Source organism: Lissotriton vulgaris, chromosome 1_1 (genome assembly GCF_964263255.1).
Source record: "Lissotriton vulgaris chromosome 1_1, aLisVul1.2, whole genome shotgun sequence".
Lineage (NCBI taxonomy): Eukaryota > Metazoa > Chordata > Amphibia > Caudata > Salamandridae > Lissotriton > Lissotriton vulgaris.
The window spans coordinates 1,753,451,136-1,753,476,422 of NC_141685.1; the positions used below are offsets into that span (position 1 = coordinate 1,753,451,136).

Below are 25,287 nucleotides of genomic sequence, written 5' to 3' on the forward strand. Positions count from 1 at the left end.
TTCATATCTGTGCATAGAATAAATAGCAGTTACCTCCTTAGCGGTGGTTGCCCGTGCCAGCTGCAGCAGTCTGAAAAAGGGTTTTGAGAACAGCCTGTCCTACAGCAGCTTGCTGTTTGGAGTGTACATCTACGCAGTAGTGTTTGGTAAATGTATGTATGGTGGTTCATGTGGCTGCTCTACATATATCCTCTAGGGGAATGTTACCTAGGAAAGCCATGGATGCCCCTAACTTGCGTGTGGAATGCGCTCTTGGGGGAACTGTTAATGTGCGTTTAGCTTTTTGATAACAGATTTGTATGTACTTAACAATCCATCTGGCTATACCTGATTTGGAAATGGGGTTGCCTTTGTGTTGTGGAGAGAAGGCAACAAACAGTTGTTTAGTCTTCTGAAATCTTTTGTCCTGTCAATGTAATACAGGAGAGCTCTTTTAACATCTAAGGTGTGCAGTGCTCGCTCTGCCACAGAATCTGGATTGGGGAAAAAAACTGACAGTTCTATGTTTTGATTAATGTGGAACTGCGACACCACTTTAGGCATGAATTTAGGGTTGGTACGTAGCACTACCCTATTAGCATGAATCTGTATGAAAGGCTCTTGAATAGTTAGGGCTTGAAGCTCACTAACTCTTCTTAGCGATGTGATGGCTATCAGGAAAGCCACTTTCCATGTAAGAAACTGTATTTCACAAGAGTGAAGAGGTTCAAAGTGTGGTCCCATTAGTCTGGTTAGAACCACATTTAGATTCCAGACAGGTGAGGGAGGGTGCCTGGGAGGGATCACTCTTTTGAGCCCTTCCATAAAGGCTTTATTGGCAGGCACTCTGAAATGGGAAAGATGCTGCCTGTTTTGAAGATATGCTGCAATGGCGGCCAGGTGTATCCTGATGGAACTATATGCCAGATTGCACCTGTAGAGATGCAACAAATAACATATGATGTTCTGCGTGGATGCATCCAGCGTATTAATGTCATTATTGGAACAGTAAGTGACAAACCGTTTCCATTTGGCCGCATAGCATGTCCTAGTTGTAGGTCGCCTTGCCTCCTTGATGATGTTCATACAGTCAGGGGGTAGGTTGAGGTAGCCAAACTCTATGACCTCAGGAGCCATATCGCAAGGCTCAATTGTTGTGGATCTGGGTGCTGAATGTCCCCATGGCTCTGAGTGAGGAGACTGGGCGTGAGGCGCAGCCTTTCGTGGGGCACCACTGAAAGTTTTAGGAACGTGGTGTACCAGGCCTGCCGTGCCCACGTTGGAGCAACCAGGATGAGCGTCATGGAGTGTTGTCGCAGTTTGCGTGCCACTAGCGGTATGAGTGGTGCTGGAGGAAAAGCGTACGCAAATCTGCCTGACCAGTTCATCCATATCGCATTGCCCTGAGACTGCGCATGTGGGAACCTGGCGGCGAAGGTTTGGCATTTTGCGTTTTCCTGTGTGGCGAATAGGTCGATCTCTGGATGACCCCACTGCTGGAAATATGGTTGGAGCACCGAGGGGTGTATCTCCCACTCGTGCATCTGATGGCTGTGCCTGCTGAGCAGGTCCGCCATCTGGTTGTGTTTGCCTGGGAGATGTTCCGCCATGAGGAACATGTTTCTCTGAATGGCCCACTTCCACATGCTCTGGGCTAGATGAGACAATTGTGGAGAGTGTGTGCCTCCCTGCTTCTGGATGTAATACATGGCAGTCATGTTGTCCGTCCGGATCAGCACAACTTTGTTGCACAAGTGTAATTTGAACGCCTTCATTGCCATGAAGATTGACATCAGTTCCAGCAGGTTGATGTGCATCTTCTGCTGCTGTGTCGTCCATAGTCCCTGCAACTGTATAATGGAGGACATGCGCTCCCCAGCCCTGGAGAGACGCGTCCGTAGTCAGCACTACTTGTGGTACAGGCTCTTGGAACGGTCGTCCCCTGCAAAGGTTTTGTGTGTTCCGCCAATGCAGAGAGTTGTAAGCACGACCGGTCACCTACACTAGGTCTTTTAGATGTCCACGAGCCAGGTTCCACTGTTGTGCTAAGCACTCTTGGAGGGGACGCATGTGCAGCCTTGCGTGTGGGACTATGAAGATGCAGGAGGCCATCATACCTATCAGTTGCATGAACACCTGCGCTGGAAGCAAGTGTTGGGGCCTGAATTTCTGAATTAGCAATTGAATGCTGTTGACTCTGGCTGAGTTTGGCTGCGCTGTTGCTGTCATAGTGTTTATTGTTACCCCTAGGTACTGTTGTACATGTGCGGGCTGAAGGTGTGATTTTGGGTAATTTAGTGAAAATCCTAGACTGTGTAGGAGGTGAATTGTGCGGGACATGTGGCTGGCACATTGCTGGGCTGACTTTGCTTGAACAAGCCAGTCGTCCAGGTAAGGATAGACATGGATGTGTTGTCTCCGAGGGTGCGCAGCCACTGTCGCTAAGCACTTGGTGAACACCCTGGGGGCTGTAGTGACCCCGAAAGGGAGGACCTTGAACTGGTAATGCCAGTTGTTGAATGTGAACCTGAGATACTTCCTGTGACCTAGGTGAATGGGAATGTGAAAATAGGCATCCTTCAGGTCTAGTGTTGCCAGGAAGTCCCCTTGCCTGAGCAATGGTAGAACTTGCTGTAAAGTTAGCATATGAAAGTGTTCTGACAAGATGTACTGGTTCAGGGGTCTGAGGTCTAGAATGGGCCGCAGGGAACCGTCCTTTTTTGGGATTAGGAAGTACAGTGAGTACACCCCTGTACCATGCTGTTCTAAAGGCACGAGTTCTATGGCTTCTTTTTGCAGCATGCAGATTACTTCTTGCTGCAATAAGTGCATGTGCTCTGCGGACATAGGACGGTGCATTAGGGGTATGTTGGGAGGAGTGGAGGTTAGTTCCAGACAATAGCCGTATTGGATAAGTTGTCTCACCCACCTGTCTGTGGTAATGCCTTCCCAGACTGGCAGGAACTGCTGGAGTCTTCTCCTGACAGGTGTTATATGGTCGGGGGGCAGTGACAAGGCGTCACTGTTTATTGGCGGCGGAGGATCTGGATTTGTTACTTCCACGTCCTCTGCCTTTGGTGCTGTTCCCTGAACTGCTGTGACTGCAGAGCCCCTATGGATTTTGCTTTCTCAGTGTCTTTTTTTATTTTTTCAAGGGTCGTGTCTACATCAGGACCAAAAAGAAAGTCAGGGTTAACTGGCTGATTGAAAGTTGTTTGTATCTCTGGTTTGAAACCAGAGATGCGGAGCCAGGCATGACGTCTCAGCATTACACTAGTGTTAATGGCTCTAGCTGCTGTGTCTGCTGCATCAAGTGCACACTACATGGATGCATTTGAAATCAACTTTCCTTCCTGTATAAGCATTTCTGCTCCCTCTTTATAAGCATCAGGCAGGTGTTGCATCAGCTGTTCTAACGTGTCGTAGTGAGCCCTATCATATCTGGCTAATAGGGCCTGTGTATTGGAGATCCTCCAAATATTAGCCGCTTGAGCTGCTACCCGTTTGCCAGAAGCTTCCAAGATTTTGGATTCTTTGTCCGGAGGAGGAGCATCACCACTTGTTTGAGAGTTTGCTCTCTTGCGAGCATTAGCCACCACTAGGGAGTCCAATGGGAGCTGGCCCTTGATGTACATAGGGTCCACAGGCGCAGGCCTATATTTTCTTTCAATCCTTGGGTTTACAACCCTTGCCCTTGTGGGTTCCTTGAAAATGTCAGTAGCATGTTTGAGGACACCCTTTAGCATAGGCAATGTTTTTACCGATCTTTCTGAGGTGGAGAAAGTATCGAAAAAAAAGTCCTCCTCCACTGGCTCAGCGTGCATGTCAACATCATGGTTAATGGCCGCCCTTTCAATTAAAGCGTTAAACGCTGCTGTGTCTTCAGTAGGCGAGGTTTTGACATTATAGGCCCGAGTGTCAGGCGTAGTGTGTGGATCATTAGGGTCAACAGGGTCAGTCCAGTGTTGAGATTCCCTTTGATCTGCGTCAGCATGATAAATAAATCCCATATGACTGTAATCATCTCCCACATCCTCATCACTGCGTGTGGGAGAATCGGCATTGTGTTGTGTATAGGACTGAACATGTTCAAAGAGAACAGGTGAGGTGGCTGAATCCTTTTTCCTTTTGAGAGGGATGTATGACTCTAAAGGATGTTCTGGAGCGATTTTCCGTTTGTGAATGGTGAGCCTGCCAGAATCCGAGTCAATGAAGAGCTTCGACTGATTGTCATACGAGGGTGCCTGGAACATTACCTCCTCCGGAGCGGACTTAGACTTGGAAGGTCCTGATACCTTTTTGGAGGTTTCGGCGCTCCTTTGTGGCTCGAACGCTTTGGGTCGAGCGGTCGGGGGCAGTCCGTATTTAATTGGTGGAGGAAGCACCGGAGACGAATCGATCTTCTTAGGTATTGACGTCATCTTCGATCCGATTTGCTTCGATGGATCACAAGCATGCTTGCGGCCTTGCGTCGACTCGAGCTCATGTTGCGCAGCAGGTACGGCCTTGGGCTTCGACGCAACATGATTCGGGTCGGGTTTGGTCTTCGACTCGAGGGCCTTGCTAAACAGCGTCTTCGAGGCTGCAAGCGTCGGTTCGACAGTCTTTTTAGCCTGGAGTCCTTTGGCAGTGTCGCCATGTTTGGACGTCGACGGCGTCAGAGTGACGTGCTTGACCGTAGAGACTGGCTTCGGCGCCCCGCTCTTGGGCCCGACGCCGCCTTGTGGCCCGAAGGGTCGATGACATTTGTAGACTTGACCGGAGCCGAGGAGCTCGAGGGCGTCGATCTGAGGACTGCCTTCAACAGTTTCGGTTTAGTTTTTGCCTCTGTCGGTTTCGATTTCGATTTTTGTGGATCGACCGATGGCTCCTTAGAAGGATTCTTAGCCAGGCCTTGACGTGGGGCTATAGAATGTGGCGGAGGATCTCGGCTAAGGCCTTCCGGCGATGCCTCGACCTGAGCCTTAGAGAGCACAGTGTCAATATTAGGCCCTGCGATTGCGGGTGGGCCTTGCTCTTCGCTCGAGTCGTCATCGAAGGCACCGATGGCCTCTGCGTCGTCTCCTACCTCGACGATGTCTTCTTCATGGACGTAGTCTTCATCGTCGTCCACACCGAAGGTAGAGTCTCGCTCCGACTCGGGGGTCCGACTGCTAGTCAGGATCCTCTTCATCGACGCCTTCATCTTCATTGGCCTCGAAGATGTTCTCCGGGTCAGGCGCCGCTTTCTGTGCCGACTGTCGTGCGGCACGTCCAAGTCTAAGCGTCTTCTTCGACCGGAACTTTGAACAGGCCATACAGCTGGCCTCGTCATGGTCCGGGGATACACATTTATTGCACACTGGGTGCACACCAATGTGAGGGTATTTAGAGTTGCAGACGGGGCATCTCTTGAACGGGCTCCGGTCCATCGTCGTCATATTTGGGGCCTGTGGTGTCGAAAAGGCAAACGGCCTTCGACGTCCTGTTCGAAGGCCTTTTGGCCTTGCGCAAAGAGTTTTATATCGATTCCGAACTTGAGTCAAGAAAGTACATCTGAACCCAATGGCGGAAAAAAACAATCTGAGGATGGAGAGGATGCCCATGCGCACTTTAGTCCAGGTGAGGAGCCACCTATCTCGTGATACTTCGAAGACTCTTCCAGGACAACAATGTGCAATCATCCGGACCCAACACTAGGCGGCGATCTATGCATAGATATGAATTCAGCAGCCCACATGCCTCGAACCATACATTATTATGACACATTATTATGACAGCTACAAGACCTGATTCTACACTGGTAAAGACATATCCCTGTGGACTTCCTTCAACTCCAGGGTTCATCCCACACTTTAGACTAAGGCATGGTTTGTGGAGGGATCAACAGGAGGGGTAGGTTACGATTTTCACTTGTGACAAATTTCTATGTTATCTCAGATATCACTGTTTGTTGTCTGTAGTAAGCTCAGGTGTGGTGGTGAATCCTTCCTGTTGGGTCAGAGGGTTTTGTGTCGGTTGTTCAGGCTTTGAAGTGGTAGGTCTAAAGATATCCCTCTGTGTCAGTGAATCTGGGTTGCTTGTTTTATGCTTTGGTGGGTATTACAACACAGTAATAATGGGATCAGTGCAATCTCTAAATTGAGAATGTGTTTTTCAAGCCCTATTTCGATTTGGACTATTTTTCTTGCTAGGAGATATACTGGTCTCTTTGAATATATACTTCCTCTGGTCTCAATCTTCTTTTGAGGATGACCAAGATGGTTTAGGCCCCTGCTGACTAAGGCACAGAGTGCAGGTACTCGTTGCTTCCCTTTAGCTTAATATATGTACAGCTGACACATCTATTGCAGGTCTGTGCAAGATGACAGACACCAGGACGAGTTTCTGGTTTACAAGTCTAAAATGCACTAACATTAATGTTTTTTGCACATAATCGGAGTCTCAGGTCTGGACACTAAATTAAACAAAAGGAATGTGAGTTGGTTGTGTGATAATTTCAAGCACTTACCAATAAATCTGTACGGTGAACTCAGGAAATTAATGTAAAATGTTGAGTAATTGCTTACTTTTGGTTTAAGAGTTTTAGGATATGTAGTGAAAAGTCAAGAAATTGAAACAAATATGCAAAGGGAAACATACTTCCTAACCCCTTTGCCGCGGGGGTAATTTCCCCGCTGTGCTGGGGAGGGCGCACAGCACCCCGGTGCTCATGACGAGCTCAGCTCGTCATGAGCCAAAGTGGCCGTGTGCTCATGACGAGCTGAGCTCGTCATGGCCACACCTGTTTTCATCGAACGCTCAGCACAGCGGGGAAATTATCCTCACGTGCGAGCGTTGGAACCGTTATGAGGAGCTCAGCTCGTCATGAGCACACGGCCACTGTGACTCATGACGAGCTGAGCTCGTCATGAGCACCGATAAGGTTAACAGTTTTTGCAGGACAGATATTTTAACAATGAGCTGTATGAACACATATTAAAAATAGCAGCTTTGGTCCACATGGCCTTGACTTTAAATAGGTACAAAACAGCTTAAATTCGTGGGTCATGCAACATATTGCATTCAGACCAACACATAATCTAAATTTTTAAAGTCCTGTAAATAAATACTTATACGGCATATAAACTTACATCATCTCCTTATTCCTGCGAGGACCTTCAAAGGGTCTGAAAGGTAGGCTCCCAGTGGCAGCATGGTAAAACGTCACCCCTATGCTCCAAAGATCTACAGTTGCTCCATACTTTTTTTGATGGTCTTTTCGTAGTACAGCTCGCTCATACATATCAGGATGCTTTGAAGGACAATAAAGATGAGAAAATGAAAATAAATAGGATTACTACATGCTGCTTTATGCACATGATCAAATACCAGTCATCCGTTCACATAAAGCAACAAGTCCATTTGTGAATAGATAAAAGGGATAATCTGCAGAACTGCAGTCAATATGTTGATCAGCAAAGAGAAGACATATCTGATAGAAGGGAGAAAGCACTTTGGCATGTATGTACAATTACTAAGAAAAGAAGATCAAGTTAACTACCTTTGGTAACACTCTGCTCTTTCTGGTGGGTACTCGAACGGCAGAATCCTTACTGTGTGAATACCCCCCAGCGCCAGACTGGATCTGGAGGTTTTTCTCAATAATTCCATATTGCACCAACAAGTGGAATTTTAAGGATAGGCGTAGAGTCCGTCCCACCCCGAAAGAGACGCTGGAGCCACATATAGTCGCCACGCCTGCGAACCAATGCCAATTTCCTTCAGATTTATGTCTGCGCCATCAGACACGGAGCGATCTAAGGATCAGGCTTTAAAAGTGTGCAGATCACTAATTTGAGACCATTTTAAGACGGAGAACAGAGTGCATTCCACAGAACAGAGAGGTGGGAGGGGTGGTGATGAATCTGCAGCTCCATAGAGTATCCACGAGATAGAGTGTTACCGAAGGTAAGTAACATCTTCTTCTGAACGTTACTTCTAACCAAAGAGTCTACCAAAGCAGTACTCTTCCTCCTTGGTGGGAGTGTGAAAATACTAAAAAGTCTTGCAGGACCGAACAGCCAAAATGTCCCTCCCACAGGACTTCACCATCCAGGCAGGAGTGCTTTGTGAACTGACGCCCACGCGGCAGCCTGACAGATGTCCAAAACAGGCTGACTTGGTTCTGGTGGATGAATCTTTATGCCCACTGGGGGGTTTATTTTTAGATAGTGCGTAACAGATCTTTATACAGTATACCATCCATCGTGAGTTAGTCATCTTCAGCACTGCTTTTCCTCTTTTGTGGCTCCTGCAAACCCAACAAAGAGCTCATCGGTCAGCCAATATTTTTTGGGCAATTGATATAGAAGCTCAAAGCTCTCCTGTGGTCGGGGCAATGTTGTCGCTCTTCCTCCTTGGATGGATGAGGTGGAGCGAAGAGTGTCAGAAGGTTGATGGACTGTCCGATATGAAAGGTAGGGGTGGGCGGAATTTGCATAATTGTGTTACGCAAATCTCTGCGAAACGGTACCAAATCTCCGCGAACATGCGGAATTGCTTGTTCGCAATGCTTTTTTCCTGTTCGCAATCGCTGTTTACGTGCTCGGGGAGAAATATCTCACGAGCACGCATTTTGAGAATGCTAACAAGCAAAAAAGTCCGCGAAGTCGCGGAACGCAGAATTTTGGGCAATTTTGTGTTCTCCGCGGAACGTGAAATTACCCAAATTCCGCAAGCGGAATGGAATTTACCGCCCAGGCCTAATGAAAAGGCATCCTAACTTTTGGCAGGGACCGTGCCTTAGTCCTGAGCACTGGTGTTATGTTTGTTGGACAGATAGTGCAGTTAGCGGTTGCCACTCAATCTCCAAGATTGAAAGTGCAAATAACACAGGCCTGGGCGTATTGCTTCTGCAGCTGGATTTATGCTCATGGACAGAAATTATGTATACCTCACTATTGTGGCCCAGTTCAGAGCCACTAGAAATACTTGGGCTCGGTCATTCCTGATCTTCAGAACATTGGACAGGTGAGGTAGAGGCATAAAAGCGTACATGAGGCCAGAGCTCTCTCTGAGGTGAAAGGCATCTCCAAGACAGAACTGTGTCAGGAACTCTAAAGTGCAAAAGCGTGGAAGCTGTGCATTATTAGCAGTGACAAAAAAGATCGAGCTAGGGTTCTCCTCTTTGCTGGAAGACACCCGGTTGCATTTCTGGATGTAGGTTCCACTCAAGATCTCCTAGGCAACACTGACTGAGCTTGTTCACCCTGGTGTTTAAAAATTCTGCCAGGTGATTTACGATCAAGGAGATTCCCGATGAATCAGCAAGTACCAGAGGGGCAGAGCTTCCTGACACAGGACCAAGGACTCCACTCTGCCCTGCTTGTTGCACTACCACATGATGGGGATACTGTCCGTGAGGCTCTGTAGCCATTTCCCCTGATGGACAGAGAAAGACTTCAATTCCAAGTGAATCACCGCAACTCCAAGACGATGAGGAGGCTGATCTCTCCAAGAGACCAGAGTCCTCTTATCTCCACCTCTCCCAAATGACCTCTCCAACACATCAATGATGAACCTGTCACATTAATTATCTTTGGGTCGGATAGGGAGAGGGGCCTGCCACTGGTCTAATTGCCACTCAGTAGTCACCACTGCAGATAATTTGGAGGCTCCTCCGACACCTAGATGGCATCTGTAAGGTTGCCTTGGTTCTGAGCTTACTGAGACTTCAGATCCCACTGCAGAGCCCACATGTGCCATCTGGCATGATCCACTAGCAAGATGCAGGAGACCACAAAGTCTCAGAGCCGCCTTGAGACCCAAGTCAAAGGTTGAAACATTGGGATCGTAGCCCAAATGTCCAGGACTCACTGAGGTGGGGGGAAGGCTTGGAACTACACCTTATCCAGAATGACTCAGATAAAGTGAATCCTGTGCGAAGGAGTTATATATTACTATAGCACCTGATGGAAATGCCAAAGAGGTTAGCAGGTTGGCAGTCATCTGGAGATAGTTTATGACTGGTTGAGCAAACAGTTGTCGAGATATGGAAATGGCTGGCATTCCAAAGCTTTGATGATGCACAGCGACCACCACCATCACTTTTGTTAACCCAGAGGGACACTGGTGAAGCCAAACAGGAGCATGGAGAACTGAAAATGCTTGTTGCTTTCCTGAAAACACAGGTATCGTCTGTGCAACTGCACGAGAGAGATGTGGAAAAAATAGTACTGCAGAACCAACACCACCCTCCAGTTGTCTGGCTCCATGGCAGAAAGAACTTGGACCAGGATCACCATTCTGAACTTGTCCTTCTTGAGGAAAAAGTTCAGAGGGCGAAGGTCTAGCATAGTATGAAGTCCTCTGCCCTTTTTTGGCACCAGGAAATAACGGCAACAGCAACCAGTCTACATTTCTGATGCAGGTACACTCTTGAATACTTCTGTGACCAAGAAGGACTGTACTTCCCTCTGTAATATGGACAAGTGGTCCCCCAGAAGTCACTGTGATGCAGGTGGCATGTTTGGAGGAGTGGACAGGAAAAGTACAGAGAGACCATCCTTGACTATTTGAAGCGCCCATATGTCTGATGTGGTGCTTGGCCGCTCGTGGTGAAAGTAACTTATCCTGCTTCCAGCGGGATGATAATGTGCCACTGAGGACAAACTAAAGTAGTTTTGAAGAGGCAGCAGGCAGGAAGGGGTATGGGTAATGCAATTCTCCCACGGGCCTGAACGTTGTCAGTAAGATCCCTAATATCTATCTCAAATAGAAAGGGAGCTGTTCTTTTGCAGAGGTGGGCCTTGGTGCTCCTTCTTCTAGATGCCCCTTCCAGAGACTCAAGATCTGCAGTATTTTTGGAGATACTGGTGCACAGGTACTGAAAGGCAAAGGGAGTCCACAGCTGCTATGCGTTCTTTGAGCACTGCTGGTCTGATTACTCAGAGGTTCCATGCCAAGAGTGACGAGGATATCTGGCACGACAGGAGATTGTTTAAACTCAACATAGAAGAAAAAAGGATTGTGGAACGAGCAACCCAAAGCCATTGGATACTGTAAGCAAAGAGAAGACTTGGGCACACTCATCGCTGCATTAGTTTTCGTGACTGCCAAATAATGCTGGGACAGCTGATGAACTGGAGAGATTTTCTGTATGGAGTAGGACATTGGTCAAGTGGATCTCAGCTAGGGTGATCATTCCTCTTATCCTTGGGTTAGGGTATCCTGTGGTTTACAAAGCTTCAGATTTCCTTTTTGGAGATTCAGGATCAATGTTATAGATCCCATGGGCCACCGAAATAAAGAGAGCTCCGTGTGCATAAGTGGACCAAGCAGCACTAAATGTGACGCAGAAAGCAGACATGATATATGATTGACCCGCATGGAGAAGCCAAATTAACATTATGGCAGCCAGAAAATAAAGCGGAACCAGCAACCCTACCCAAAAGCACACATTTCACTTCTAACGACAAATCATTCATAAAGGGGATGCATTGCTGTAAAATTGGGTGTTTTGCACCCAAGTGAGACTGCTGGAGTCCCATCAATACAGACAAAATATATGTTAAGGGATACGCAGCTTGGTTCCAGTGACTGGGATCACAAAAAACACATCTGGGCATACCCAAGCCAGTGGTTAGACGTATTGCTAGCAGCCTCCCATTGCCATCTGTGTTTTTTGCGTACTGCTCTAAGTGGCATGGGTATGCCCAGAAGTGGGTATTATGCTGGCTGTGTCACTGGAACCCAGCTGTACTAGGCTGATGAGCCCATAACTTGGGTGAAACCGGTCCTGGGTTGCGTGTGTTCCGGTTCAGGGAGGACCTGGCCTGGCAGTTTGAGCAGGACTGTTCCAATGATGAGCAGAGTCAACACTGATTTGCATATGGCTGGGTCCAAACTGAGGTGGCTTGGTGAGCAAAAGAATGATTGTTTGGAGTGCTGCCTGATCTATTGCCAATGATTTGACGTATTGAAAGCAGCCTCCCATCACCATTTGTCTGTTTCATAGGCCAAATAGAATTGGCAAAGGTGAGCCACTGTAGTAACAAAACTTGTATGCTCTCTCAGAGAAAGGACTAGCCCTATTGCGCCACCTAGGATGTGAAGTTTCTCAATCTTCTTCAGAAATGATTGGGACACAAACTGCAGGAGACATGGGCTTGAAGGTAGCAACTAAGAAAGCTGCATGGCAGCACTGTTTCTGCTCACGACACATTTGGTGTTCACTGTTGATCCGAGTCCATGGATGGTAGCCTGTTTCATCACTCCTCTCACTGCAGTGGAATGTTTTCATTGCAAGGAGTGGTATATGTGACCTGGGCTCCTTGCTTTCATTCAGACTACTTAACCTCTATGGCGGTCTTGAAGGTATAGGCTAAGCTTTTCTCCTGAAGTGTCTCATCAAGGACTGTGAGGCTGAGGCTGCATTGCTCCAGCTAGCACCCCGCTAGCTGGAGTTTTCAGCCTACAGAAGAAGGGCAGGGAGTTTTGTATTTTTACTAAACTACACATCTTGGCCACAAATGTTATGCACTGTTTGAGCATCACATCCTATGGGTGTTAAAGCTGACTCTACCCAACAAAGGAAAGGTACACATTTTGGGATACCAGTTTTGAGTAGGAAAATCTTAGTTATGCTTCCCGGTAGATGGAGAAACCAGCGCTCATGAAACAGGTAGTGTTGTATGCATGGTTCCTGCACTGGGTATGAGCAGAAGCGCCTCCTTTCTGAGGTTGAAAAGGTCCTTACCCACCCTCATGGACAGGTTTAGGAAACCAGGAAGCATAGCAGTCAACGTCACATAAAGTCAACATATTCACACTAATGGTAGCCTGTCTGATCATTCGAACAATGGCATGGTCTATTTTCGTTCGATAAAACAAATCATTCAATCCACCCTTCTAAATGGGAGAATAAAGTCTTTCCCTTCAGGAAGGCTGCCAACAAAACCACAGATGGAGCGGAGTGGTTTCCTGTGACAATATAACCTGTATCAGGAGTATGATTCATACTGATTTAAGGCACACAAGTAGTTGCTTCAGAACGGAGTTTCCTGAAGATTTCCTATGCGGCAAAGGAATTTGGGGTTTCAAAGAGAGCAACAGTTTCAGTGGGCGGACTTTAGAGGCTACTTGGTATAAATGCATGGAGGATATAGTTTCAAAAGATAGTGTTTGAAGTGCTTCCATTACGATTGATACATTCATCTTACTATGGATAAAGACCATGTCCGTATATGAATTTGCCAGACTATACTTCATGCACAGACCAATTACTAGGGAAACTCAAGTTCAAAGTTCATGAAAACACAGAACTGTAGCCATGCGGAAGTGAAGGATTCAAAATCTCATTAACCAACTCATCAGCTCTCAGTAGACAGCAATGAAGGGAAAGGATTCAGATAGAGAGGGGAAGACATGCCTCAATAATATGGGCATAGGTAGGAGTAAGAAAGTGCCTCTTTTGACATGTTAGCCCCCACCTTTTGCCAGGTTTTGATGTGGTTTTGATTGTAGTGCACAGTGTCCCTGCCAACATGTTCCCTGTGCTTTTTCTCTAAAACATACCGACCATCGGTACTTCTGCTCCCCTGTAAGTCCCTAGTAGCTGGTGCCTAGTGCCTGGGACCTCCCTCACTAGGACCATGCCACAGCTTGCATGCCCATCTGAGGTGAAAAACAACTAAGTAGACATGACACTGTGCCTCAGTGCCATGCCAGTCAGCCAGCACTGCCTGCAGGTATAGGTAAACCACCCCTCTAGCAGGCCTTACAGCCCTAAGGCAGGGTGCACTATACCCCAGGTGAGGGCATGAGTAGATATGCCCCTATAATACTTAAGTCAATTTTAAAATGTTGTAAGTGCCAGGGAGGCCATGAGGAGTACTTGAGGTGGAAACAGCATCACAGCACCATGATGTTCCACAGCACCATAAAACCAGGAGAATTTGGTACCAAACAACTCCTTGTAATAAATCCACACTGATGCCAGTGGGAGATTTATTACACCATGTACTCAGAGGGCACATCAGAGGTGCCCCCTGAAAACCTACCGACCTTGGTGTGTGCACTGACTGGCTTTAGGCAGCCTGCCACACACAGACATGTTTCTGGACCCCTTGGTGGAGAGCCGCTGCTCTCTGGGACCAGAAACAATGCACATCCATTGCAGATGTGTCACACCTTCTCACCAAGAATGTGCCAGTGCTCAAAGGGGAAGCTTCCCATGCCTGCTGCCTTTGTAATGTGACTGCCAGCCTCTGGTGCATGCAGCAGATGCCACCTACCGTTTTACACTCCCACTTTGGGCAGGAAAACCTAGAAGAAAAGAAGGTGTGCCCACCTCTGCCAACTCAAATTCTCAGGAGGGGGAGGCAAGGCAGAGCACATCTTTCAGTCCCCGCCATCTTGAGGATGAAGCGACATCTCCAATCAGGGCTAGGTCTATGCCTCCTCTTACAGGAGGGTGGAATGATTGAGGGTGTAGTCACCCCAGGTAAAGTCTGCTACTCCCCTGAAAAGCCCCCATTATTTAGGTGGCTCACCCAGACCTGTAAATCAGATCTGTGATGACCTAATAAGAATGAAGACATCCATGCAGAGACGACTAAAGGTCTGTCTCCAGCTTCGACAAACCTGCGACCTGTCATGCAGCCAGCGACCTCTGAAAACCCTGGGAGGACTGCTGCCTTTTAAAAACACTCAAATCTCTCGGCCCTGTCCACAAGAAACCAGCTACAAGGGCTCCGAATCCAGCTGGAACTGCGATCCCTGCCCACTCAGCACCCAATGCCCACGGCCTGGAGTCTGAGTGGCTCACCTGTCCAGTGAAGTCTCCCCAGCAATCCTGACTTCGAATCAATCTTTGACTGACCTCTCCTGGACTCCACCACCAAGCCTGCAGCCTGAATCCAGAGACTCCCCTGATCGTGACTGGCTCCGGTAAGAAGACTCCTACGAACAAAGGCACTGCAGTATCCAAAGACCCTGCAGCTTGGTGAGCTTAATTGATGGTATCCCTGAGAGCCCCTATATCTCTACCTACCTCTGCTGTCATTGGGCTCCCTCCTGCAACCTCCGGGGTAACGCCTGCAGCCCTTTTTGTGAAAAGCAAAGTCTTAATTGAAAAGCATTGGGCACCAGACATTGAAATTGCACCCTGCACTTGGCCGCCCCAGTGACGCTGGTGGTGTATGTTTGGTGCAGCTTTGGGGTCCTCTCTGTGCTTAACGCTCAGTCTCCATTGAACTCCGATTTTGACCTTTGCACCCAGTAGCCCCTGGGCGGATGGTGGTGCAGTTTTGGTACTCACCTGACTCTTGCACCTTGCTGACTTTGGACCCCGAAGACTGGAATTGTAAGTGTGATACGGTTTAACCGCGATATTGTTATCCCCATAGGATAACACTGAAATGCTTCAAAAATATTCTGAAAGTGAAAAGTATTATATTTTTAAAACGTACTTGCCACATTACGAAGATCTTGGTCTTAAAATAAAATACAAAGTATATTTTTCTAAAATTGGTGTGGATCTCCTTTTTGAACTGTGTGTCCATATAGGTCAATGTTGTGCAATAAATGTTTCAAACTCCTCTGTGTTAGGCCGAAGTCTACTCGCCCACACTACCCCTAATCGAGCACTTTGGGTTTTACATTGAGCCCTGTACTCTTTTGGGGATCCCCTGAACTCTGTGCACTGTATAGTCACCTAGTGAGCATACCATATACAGAGCCAGTTTCCGACAGTAAGGCTAACATATTCACCTTTTGATATGTTTTGCAATCACAGGAAAGGAACCTGCCAAAAAGGCAACTCAAGAGACTCATGGTTTGGATAAGAGGAGAAAAATGTAATTCCAACCTTAAGGAAAAATGATGGATTAATTAGCACATGTCCAAACGATATCAAGAGAAACCATAAAATAAGTCTTGAAAAAAATGTTTGGAAAATGTAAGCTTTCTATAGAGATAGCAGTTCTCGGCTAGCTTTGCTCAACTGGATGAAAAAATAAGCTTCCCAACTGACCTTGAGAAGAATTCTGCAACAACTGGAATCCTTAAAGGAGCACAGTCAGTTTTAGTTAATGTGATGTACTATGTCTATATTCAAGCTGTGGTTTAATTAATTAAATAAGATGGAATACGCAACCTTTTAAAGGCATGTATAAAAATGTTTTCAAATATTTTAAAAACTGACAAATGTATACAATCCAATGTATTCTGATATCCCACACAAAGGTGGCGAGGTTCCGTTGTTTCAGATTATCAAAAATTATCCTGTTCGGGAGGAGCTACGCCGCGAACCAAGATGGCCGCATAAGATCCCGGCTCCGCCGACCTCCGCCGGCGGCTCGTCTATCCTGTTGTTTATCCTCTACCCACACCCTGTGCCCGGGTCTATGAAGGTTGCCTGATGCCAACGGTGCTGTCCCGGACTTTCTACCTTATTCAGCGACGAAGTTATGTCGTGATCCATTTTCGGCCTACTCCCGGGCTGACGCCAGGACCTTGTTTTTGAACGGTCCGAGCGGGAACTGATCAACATCGGCTGTGGGACTGCGACTGTGGCCGGTCTTCCAGATTGAAATAATTCTTTTTGCCTTCGATGTGTGACCACGTTGATGGATGGTGCCGGAGTAGACACATTGTGACGTGCTGCGATCCTCCTGCACCGTGGCTGGTGGGCTGTGTGCCTGACCCCCGTTCCCCGGTCCGGGGGCTGGCGGGCTGCACCCACGGCCGGTGACTGTGTTGAGTGTGCCAGCTCGGGGCGCCCCCGTTGTTGAGATCGCTAAATGTGTGCCCGGAGATGTGGGCTGGAGATTGTGTCCCCCTCCGTCCCTTGGGCCCCGGGATGGAGGGGATGGATAGCGCACATTCATTGAGTTCCGTCATGGCAGCGATTGGGGCGCTCCGCTCGCAATTCACCGCCGCTTGTGTCTCCCTGGCAGCAAAGTTGGATGATGTCTGCTCGCCACCGGCCGCCGACGCTGCAACACCCGAACAACAGTTTGTGGTCCAGTTGAACGATCTGACCCGCCATCTTGGGGTGCCCGAGCGTCAGCCCGACGTCGCTCCTTGGGGAGTCGGCCCCACTTCTCCTTCATCTGCTACAGTGCCTGGTCCTCCCTTCAAGTTTCCCATCCGATGGTGTGTCGTCGCTGGAGGTCCTGCTCGTCAATGCCGAGCCTCGGGGTCCTGTCGATGGGGTCTGCCATTTTTCTTTGTTTCGGCCCGTCTGTTTAACGGAGGCCGCCATTTTGTGCCCGGACTCTGTTCCTCCTTCAATGCCTTGGATTGCCATGGACGCTTTGTCTGCTTCAGGACGGATGTGGCTTGGTCGGAATGCGCTCCGGTACGGATTCGCACTGGTCAGGGCTGACTTTGACTTTGGTTTGTTCATGCTCCTCGCCACTGCTTCGGACCACCTGAGACGCTCCCTTGGATTGCATTTCTCATTACTTTGGCGGTGGATCTCCTCATGGGACTTGCAGGGTTGACTTCTACTTTCCTGCGATTGCTTAGCTCACTTTTGCCGGGACTGCACTGAGTATCACACCGGGCCAGGGGTGGGATGGGGGGGGGGGGTTTGGGTTTATTGGTGACTGCCCTCCCCGTGATAATACCGACTGTTGCTTTGATTGCTGATGAATATGCCTTGGGGGGGTCACTGCCGGCGGGGGGTACCGGGTGTCCGGGGGTGTGTTTGTTTCTCTCCTCCTCCACTTCTTGTACTCTTCTGTGGGGCAGTTTCGGGGCGACAGGCACGCTGTTAGTGGGTTAGGCCATAGCCATTACAGGGGTGCAGGGTGGCGGGTGCGGGGAGGGTTTGTTATTTTAGTTTGTTTTGTTCTATGGTCCCTATCGCTCTTTTCCGGCTTTGGGAGGGTTCTTTCCTCTTTCGTAGGGTTGGCTGTCTCTTGGTCTTGCACCTTATTTCTTTTTCCGGCATCTCCACAAGCCTCTGTTTCTCTGTTCTTGGGGGTGGGCTCTCTGGGGTGATATTTAGGAACATTGTTTACTGTGAAATTGCCTATTGTTTAGTATTACCGTCGCGGCTGCCTAGATTATATAGTTGCTATAGTCGTAGCCTATCTCATACTGCAATTGGGGTACGTCCCCCTCGTCTCTTCTGTGTATCTTTCATGTAAGGTGTTATGTCCTTGTTGTTGCAGCCCCTACTCTTCTTTAAAATTTAAAAATGAAAACCTCATATCCTGTGTTGCGAGCCTCACCACCGCGTCTGGTGTGCTTTAACATGTCCTGATTGCTGATTGGCCTGTATTTCTCCTGTTTTTTAATGATTGTCTTTGCGGCCGGCCATGATGGTTGTGGGCCTGCGCATGTATCTCCTTACTTTCTCGAATAAAGGTTTTCAAAAAAAATATATATATATCCTGTTACTGAGAACATATATAGATTTACAGGGTTTGGGTTGTGAGCACTGCAAATTCGATGTCAAAACACCTCCCAAGCTACCCACATCAACACAGAAGAGCACTATAACAAGCTTAGAAGAAAGTTGCAATAGTTAAATAACTATATAAGTCAGGATTTATTTTTGGGGTTGAATTACACTAGGTTGTAGCACAATAGTAGGGCAAACTACTAAATAGGATTAAAAATTAGGAATATTGACTCCCTTTTAAAGTTATAAGGGGGGTAAAGAACACTTTGAGAAAATGACTGACAACGCAGAAAGGTTGGCTTCCTTTTGAAGATTCATGGAGGCGTGTAACCATTTCTTCACAACACAAACAATTTCACATTTTATCATGTCAATCTGAAGCAACTAGAACACTTGTGCAGTATGTATGTGATTCCATGGTTTAGCAGCTAAAATGGCAGTTGGGTTTTGCTTTTTTCTGTAGAGATGTAAAAGATGTTTTTCGGCAATATTCACAACATCATGACTTTCAGTTTAATCAGAGTGCCATGATTTCCTGCGTTTGTAGCAATGAGAAGGAAGATATTTAACATTGGTGGGGGACACGAGCAGAAGAGGGACATGGCTTTATTTGGACTGAAAATAGGCACATTACATATTATGAAGGAATTACCCACCCAGATGTCAATGTGTTAAAGCCAAACTGTTACACTTGCTTCAGAAATTTGGAATGACTAAAATAAATAGAGTGTTGATGACATAGAAACACAAGTGTGACCAAAAGAGTTTGAAGGGCTGATGTAAACGTTGAAGAGAATTGGGACAACAAGGATCCACCACAATTGCCCCTATGGGGCAAGAGGCAGTTTCAGACAGTTGCTCTGCATGGATTCCCAATTGAGAGAAGTTCAATAGTCAAGATGCAAGCAACCATATGGCAACGGCTGCTAAGTTAGAAACAATAGGTAGGTAATCTGAAATAATGCAGTTATTCACCACAGGAATAGCACACCTTCCATTAAGACACCTAGGAAGTCACCCTACAGGTGAAATAGGGATTACTCAATTATGGACTGCTGGACAGCTCTGGTTAGAACATACTTCAAAAGGATAGATAGATAAACAAAAGAGCATACAAAAACACTGTACCAAATATTCTTCTGTGCCATATAGAGAAACAAATTGTTCATCATCTTCCAGTTCCCGGGCAGCCCCAAAATCTGTCAGCTTATAGACAGACTGGCCATCTTCACCAACCACACGCATGATGTTGCCTGGCTTGATGTCTCTATGAATTATACCATTCTCTCGAAGATGATTCATCCCTGCCACTAGAGTGGATTAAAAAAAACGCATTTTAAGTGGCATACCATTTAAAGGACAAGAAGAGCAATTGCATTTATAAGCACTGGTTCATGATGGCTGCAACAGGTTACATGGTAAAACATTGGGAGGTTTTACAATCTTAGTGTCATGCCCTGCAGAAAATACAAAAATATATCCATCACAAAGAAAATAAGGAAAACATTACTTACCTGTAACCATCGGTGTACGCCTTGATTCTGTTGTTGTTTCGTAAGGAAAATGCTACTTACCAGTATGCATCTGTTCTTGGCATGTAGAGCTGCAGATTCTCATACTTAGCATTAGATCGCCATCTGGTGTTGGGCTCGGATGATTGCATGTTGTTGTCGTCTTGGAAGAAGTCGTTGTAGTCACGAGATAGGGGACTCCTCCCTTGGAAGATAGTGTGCATGGGCATCGACTCCATTCTTAGATGGTTTATCGCCATGATGGGAAATGATGGAGTTAGTAGAAAGAAAAAGATGTCCATGTGTGTATATCTAATTAAGATAGCAAAGCCCTCAAAACCTTCCTTTTCTCTCAGGCATTCCCTTCTTAGTCTCCCTGGGTCTCCTCTGTGAGTTCTGATCAGGTCCCCAGCGCCAGGAAGCCGCTTGGCCGCAGTGCGCTCTATTAAATATTTTATTCATTCATTCATTCATTCATTCATTCATAGAACTGGAACAGATACAGGTCCCAGGGAGGCGGGTGGGCGTGTGAGAATCTGCCGCTCTACATGCCAAGAACAGATGCATACTGGTAAGTAGCATTTTCCGTTCTAGGCATATGAGCTGTAGATCTCACACTTAGCATAGACTATACAGCAGTGTCTCCCCTAGTGGTGGTCACCTGTATCTGTTGCAATATTTCGTAAGAGTTTTTTGAGGACAGCTTGACCTACAGCAGCTTGCTGCTTGGCTTCCACATCAACGCAATAGTGTTTAGTGAAGGTGTGTGTTGTAGACCATGTTGCTGCCTTACAGATGACTTCTAGGGGAATGTTCCCTAAGAAAGCCCTAGAGGCTCCTAGCTTGAGTGTGGAATGCGCTCTAGGAGGAATTGATAATGTGAGTTTTGCTTTCTGATAGCATATTTGGATGTATTTGACAATCCACCTTGCAATACCTGATTTAGAGATGGGATTGCCTTTATGTGGTGGTGAGAAAGCTACAAACAATTGTTTTGTTTTATGAAATGATTTATTTCTGTCAATGTAATAAAGAAGGGGGTGTAGAGCTCTTCCTGCTACAGAGTCTGGGTTTTGAAAAAATACTGGTAACTCCACTGATTGATTAAGATGAAATGGAGTGATTACCTTAGGAAGGTATTTTGGATTTGTTCTGAGGACCACTTTGTTACGATGTAGTTGTAAAAATGGTTCTTGTATAGTTAAAGCTTGAATTTCACTTACTCTTCTAAGAGAGGTAATGGCCACTAGGAAAGCTGTTTTCCATGTGAGGAATTGCAGTTCACATTTGTGTAAAGGCTCAAATCAGGGTACCATGAGGGGGCGTGGCTTAGCACGCGATGTAGACGGATGTGCCTGGGCTGAGCTCCGAGTGAAGCTCCCCTACCACGGGCCATTTCTCCGGCATTTCCCACTGTAGCTGACCCACACTCACACCGAGTGTGCCCGGGAGCCTGATCCACCGCCTGAGAGACTTTGGGGAAGATCGGCGATACGGACCATCCGACCAGCTGAAGTCTCAGCAGTTACCCAGCCAGGGCCCACTTCCGGCCGGCAGCTCCGTTTACTCGAGCCCGGGGATCCGGCCTTTCGAGGTAGGCCGCACCGCGCACACCCACCCCCGGGCTGCACGGGGTGAGGGACAGGACCGCACCGCAGCGTCTGGTGCCTCAAGCGACCCCACTGTTCAGGAGACCCTGCATTTGGTGGCGGAGGCGGCACCCCGGCCACTCAGGCTTGGAGCATCGGCCCGCTTAGCCGGCAGTGCCAGGGACACCCCGCTGGGCCACACGGTGCTCAGGAAAGGGCCGCACCGCACAGATTGGGGCCTCCATTGACCCTGCTGCCCGAGAGCCCTTGCAATAGAAAGTGGAGGCGGCGCGCTCGAGCGCACTGGATCCCTGTCCCCTCTCTACCCTGGGGTGATTTCCAGCCAGCGTCGGACCTGGCCCATGTCCGAGGACCCGGCCTACACTTCGCAACGGTCGCAGACACACTCGAGTAGCCCTGTTGGAAGGCGATTCCGCCGTACTTACGGTGGCGCAGTGCACGCCGGGGGTGCTGAACTTGACTACGCGGGTGCGGATCCCGTGCAAACCCGCGCGTAGCGCCCCGTGGTTCACCCCACGCCGAGGGACACGACGCCCTACACCACAATCGATGTTGTCCTGTACCACCCGGACAGATTGGTCCTCCCAAACCCGGAGGAACGAGGGCTGCCAGGGAGGCCACGTGGCCTGGATTGACCAGTCTACACGCGGTCCTACCAGGAGGAGAGTCACCGTCGCGCCATTTGAAGCGACATCCAGTGGCGCACAGGCGCTCCTACACCGACTGCGACGCAACCTTTGCACCCTCCCTGGGCGGTGTCGCTGAGCGGGATCCCGGGTGCCCTGGCGGAATAGCGATCTCCTCACCAGTTATACAACGTCCGGAGTGGGCGACGCGGAGTGCCGGACCTCGTGACTAACACGCCCAAGACCCTGCGGTACTGGTTGTGGAGGCCTGCCGTCCCGGCTGCCTTGCAGTGCTGACCAGTCCCATGTCAGGAGGGACTAGAGCGAAGACCGGAACCGGAGGGGCACTAAACAAGGGGAAGATGGTGAAGAACCTCGAGGCTGACCAGACTGCCTCCAAACTGGACACCATGCTGGCGGCCATGGAGCGATTAGAAGAATCCATGCAGTTGACCCGTACATCACTGGAGACCAAGATAGACAAGGTGGCAGTGGACTTGACGCACCTCAGGGCGGACCACAAGAAACTTTCCGAACGCACCTCAGTCCTGGAACAGACTATGGCGGAGGCCTCGCCCAAGTTGGTACAGACGGATAAGGACATACGCGACCTCCTCAATCGAGTGGAGTTCCTCGAGGATAGGGAGGAGGATGCGGAAGGACGAGCCCGGAGGAACAATGTACGCATAGTGGGCCTTCCGGAAAGCTGGGAGCGGAGGGAAGCGGCGGAACATATGGAGGACTGGCTCCGAGAACTGTTACCGGAGGGCACACTGTCACCACACTTTGTAGTGGAGAGGGCACACCGGGTGCCGTCCCGTCCACCCCCGGAGGGCTCCAACCCCAGACCAATGCTTATGCGAGTGCTGAACTACCGCGACCGGGACACCATCCTGCGCGAAACCAGGAAACTATCGGACATTAAAGTGGACAATGGAAAGGTAATTTTCTTCCCCGACTACACGGTACAAGTCCAGCGGCAGCGCCACTCGTTCATGGCAGTGAAGCAGAGACTCAGGCGTTTGGCTCTCAAGTACTCGTTACTATTCCCGGCACGCCTCCGGGTGGTAGCACAAGATAAGACACATTTCTTTGACACTCCTGAGGCAGCTGCGGCCTGGCTAGATTCTGGAGTCGATACGGGTCGTGGGACCGCACCGCCAGAGCCGCGCAGAAACCGCGGCGCCCGCAGACGGAGGCACCGGCGCCCCTCGCCGGCCAGGTCGTCCACCGGAGATACAGAGATGGGCCCCACGCCAGAACAAATACAAAGCGAACAGCAAGAAGCCCTCCAGATGGCAGCCGAGCTCAGTGGATCACAGTCGCCTATCCTGATCTCCAACGCCAGCCCCAGATCACGCGGGAGCGAGGATGACGAATACTTGTACGGACTGCCAGATGAACAGGTTACAGAGGGCCTACCGGATGTCACACCCCAAACGGCGGACCCGATAGCGTAGTGAGCTCCCTCACTCTGTTCTTGGGCAGACCACAGCGGTTGGCGCCACGTAGGAGGCAGTGCACTACATTGGAAGACCCACTTGGAGAACCCACCGGGGCTTCTGAAGACCTCAGACAGCACAATAGGCACTGTCCTCAGGGCCCGTGCCCTGCCCCCGCCCCCCCCCACCCTGGTGAACCCTGAGTTGCTCCCACTGCCAGGAGGGGGGTCGGAGTTACGCTATATGCGGTACGCCAGAGACATTGTGTTGAAGGGGTGGCCGGACCCCTAGAGGTGAGTGTCCCCCGGGGGGTGAAGGAGGGGGCCCCCGGAGCAGAGTATCCCGGCTCTGGGACGGTGGGCACTTTGGCCCTGGATGTGAACACTGACATTGACTTCTGATGGCCTTTGGCTCACAGCCCGTGGAGGGGAGACACCACAGCTCTCTTAGCCTGGTAAACTATCATACATTGCTTGTATTGCGCACTCTGTCACCCCCCCATTGAACTCACGGATTAATTGAGCTCATTAGAGCGTTTGGGCGACGACACGTTTTGTTGTTGCCCTTTTGGCATTATGGTTCTGTTAATATTCTTTTTGAGACTAGTGTCGGCACTGACATGTCACAGTTTATGTCCCTGTGTCTGTGTGGGATGGCGGGCTGGAATCCTGGTCATTGGTTTCTGCTGTTGTACTTGTGTGGCCGGGGCGGGCTGGAGGTTGGAGGGGGGTGTGCGGGTAATTGGGAGATGTGGAAACTGTGATGACTACGGTTAAATTTTGTACCTGGAATGTCAGGGGCATGCACACACCCTCGCGTAGATATCAGGTGTACTCCTATCTTAGAAGACATCAAGTACAGATCGCATTGTTGCAGGAGACCCACCTGACAGCCGCGGAGGTCGCCACACTTCGCCGTAGATGGAGAGGGCAGGTATTTGCCACGAGCTTCTCAGTGTTTGCACGAGGGACCCTGATCTGGGTGCGACCGGGGGTTCCATTTGCACTGACACATAGCAACATTGACACCGAGGGGCGTTATGTCTTCATACAGGGCAGACTAGACGGGCAACAGATAGTTATAGCCTCCATCTACGCGCCAAACGTCGAACAGGGGAGGTTCCTGGCGAGACTGTCGACAGTGATTGCACCTTGGTCTGACGTGCCACTATTGTTAGGTGGCGATTATAACAGCGTACTAGATGTCTCCCTCGATCGCTCGTCTCTTCCGGCGGCTGTCGCCCCAGCCCAAGCAACCTCCAGGGTCCTTCTTGACTGGGCGACGCAGTGGAACCTGCAGGATACTTGGCGAGTCAGGAACCCTAACGCCGGGGTATACTCCTACTTCTCTGGGGCCCACTCATTGCACGTCAGATTAGACAGGTATATGATGTCCCATGACTTTATTCCTTACGTAACAGACACAGACTACCTGGGGCGGACGCACTCAGATCACAACCCACACACTTGGGATTACCGGTGGAAGCACCCACGCCCGCCTGTGCCCACATGGCGACTGCAGCCGGATCTCTTACTCAATACTCCATTCCGAGAGGAGATGTCCAGGAGGATAATACAATACTTCGAGGACAATGGCGACTCTGCCTCGTCCCCGAAAATTGAGTGGGACGCCTTTAAGACAGTGACCCGAGGGAGCTGTCTCGGTGTGCAGGCAGGCCTGCGGGGGCAGGTGGATTTGATGAAAGCGGAAGCGACTTTGCTAGACAAAGAGCGGGAAGCGGTA

General features: G+C 49.0%; 1 protein-coding gene across 3 annotated transcripts in view; it reads right to left on the bottom strand.

Annotated features, from left to right (window-relative positions):
• Nucleotides 1-25,287, bottom strand: part of TBK1 (TANK binding kinase 1) — a 431,625-nt gene that overhangs the window by 246,150 nt on the left and 160,188 nt on the right. For all 3 annotated transcript variants that reach the window (XM_086919050.1, XM_086919051.1, XM_086919052.1), the window contains exons 5-6: nucleotides 19,484-19,665; nucleotides 7,092-7,252 (exon numbers count right to left, since the gene is read on the bottom strand). In XM_086919050.1, the coding sequence (XP_086775176.1) occupies nucleotides 7,092-7,252; nucleotides 19,484-19,665 (343 nt within the window). The remainder of the gene's footprint in view (nucleotides 1-7,091; nucleotides 7,253-19,483; nucleotides 19,666-25,287) is intronic.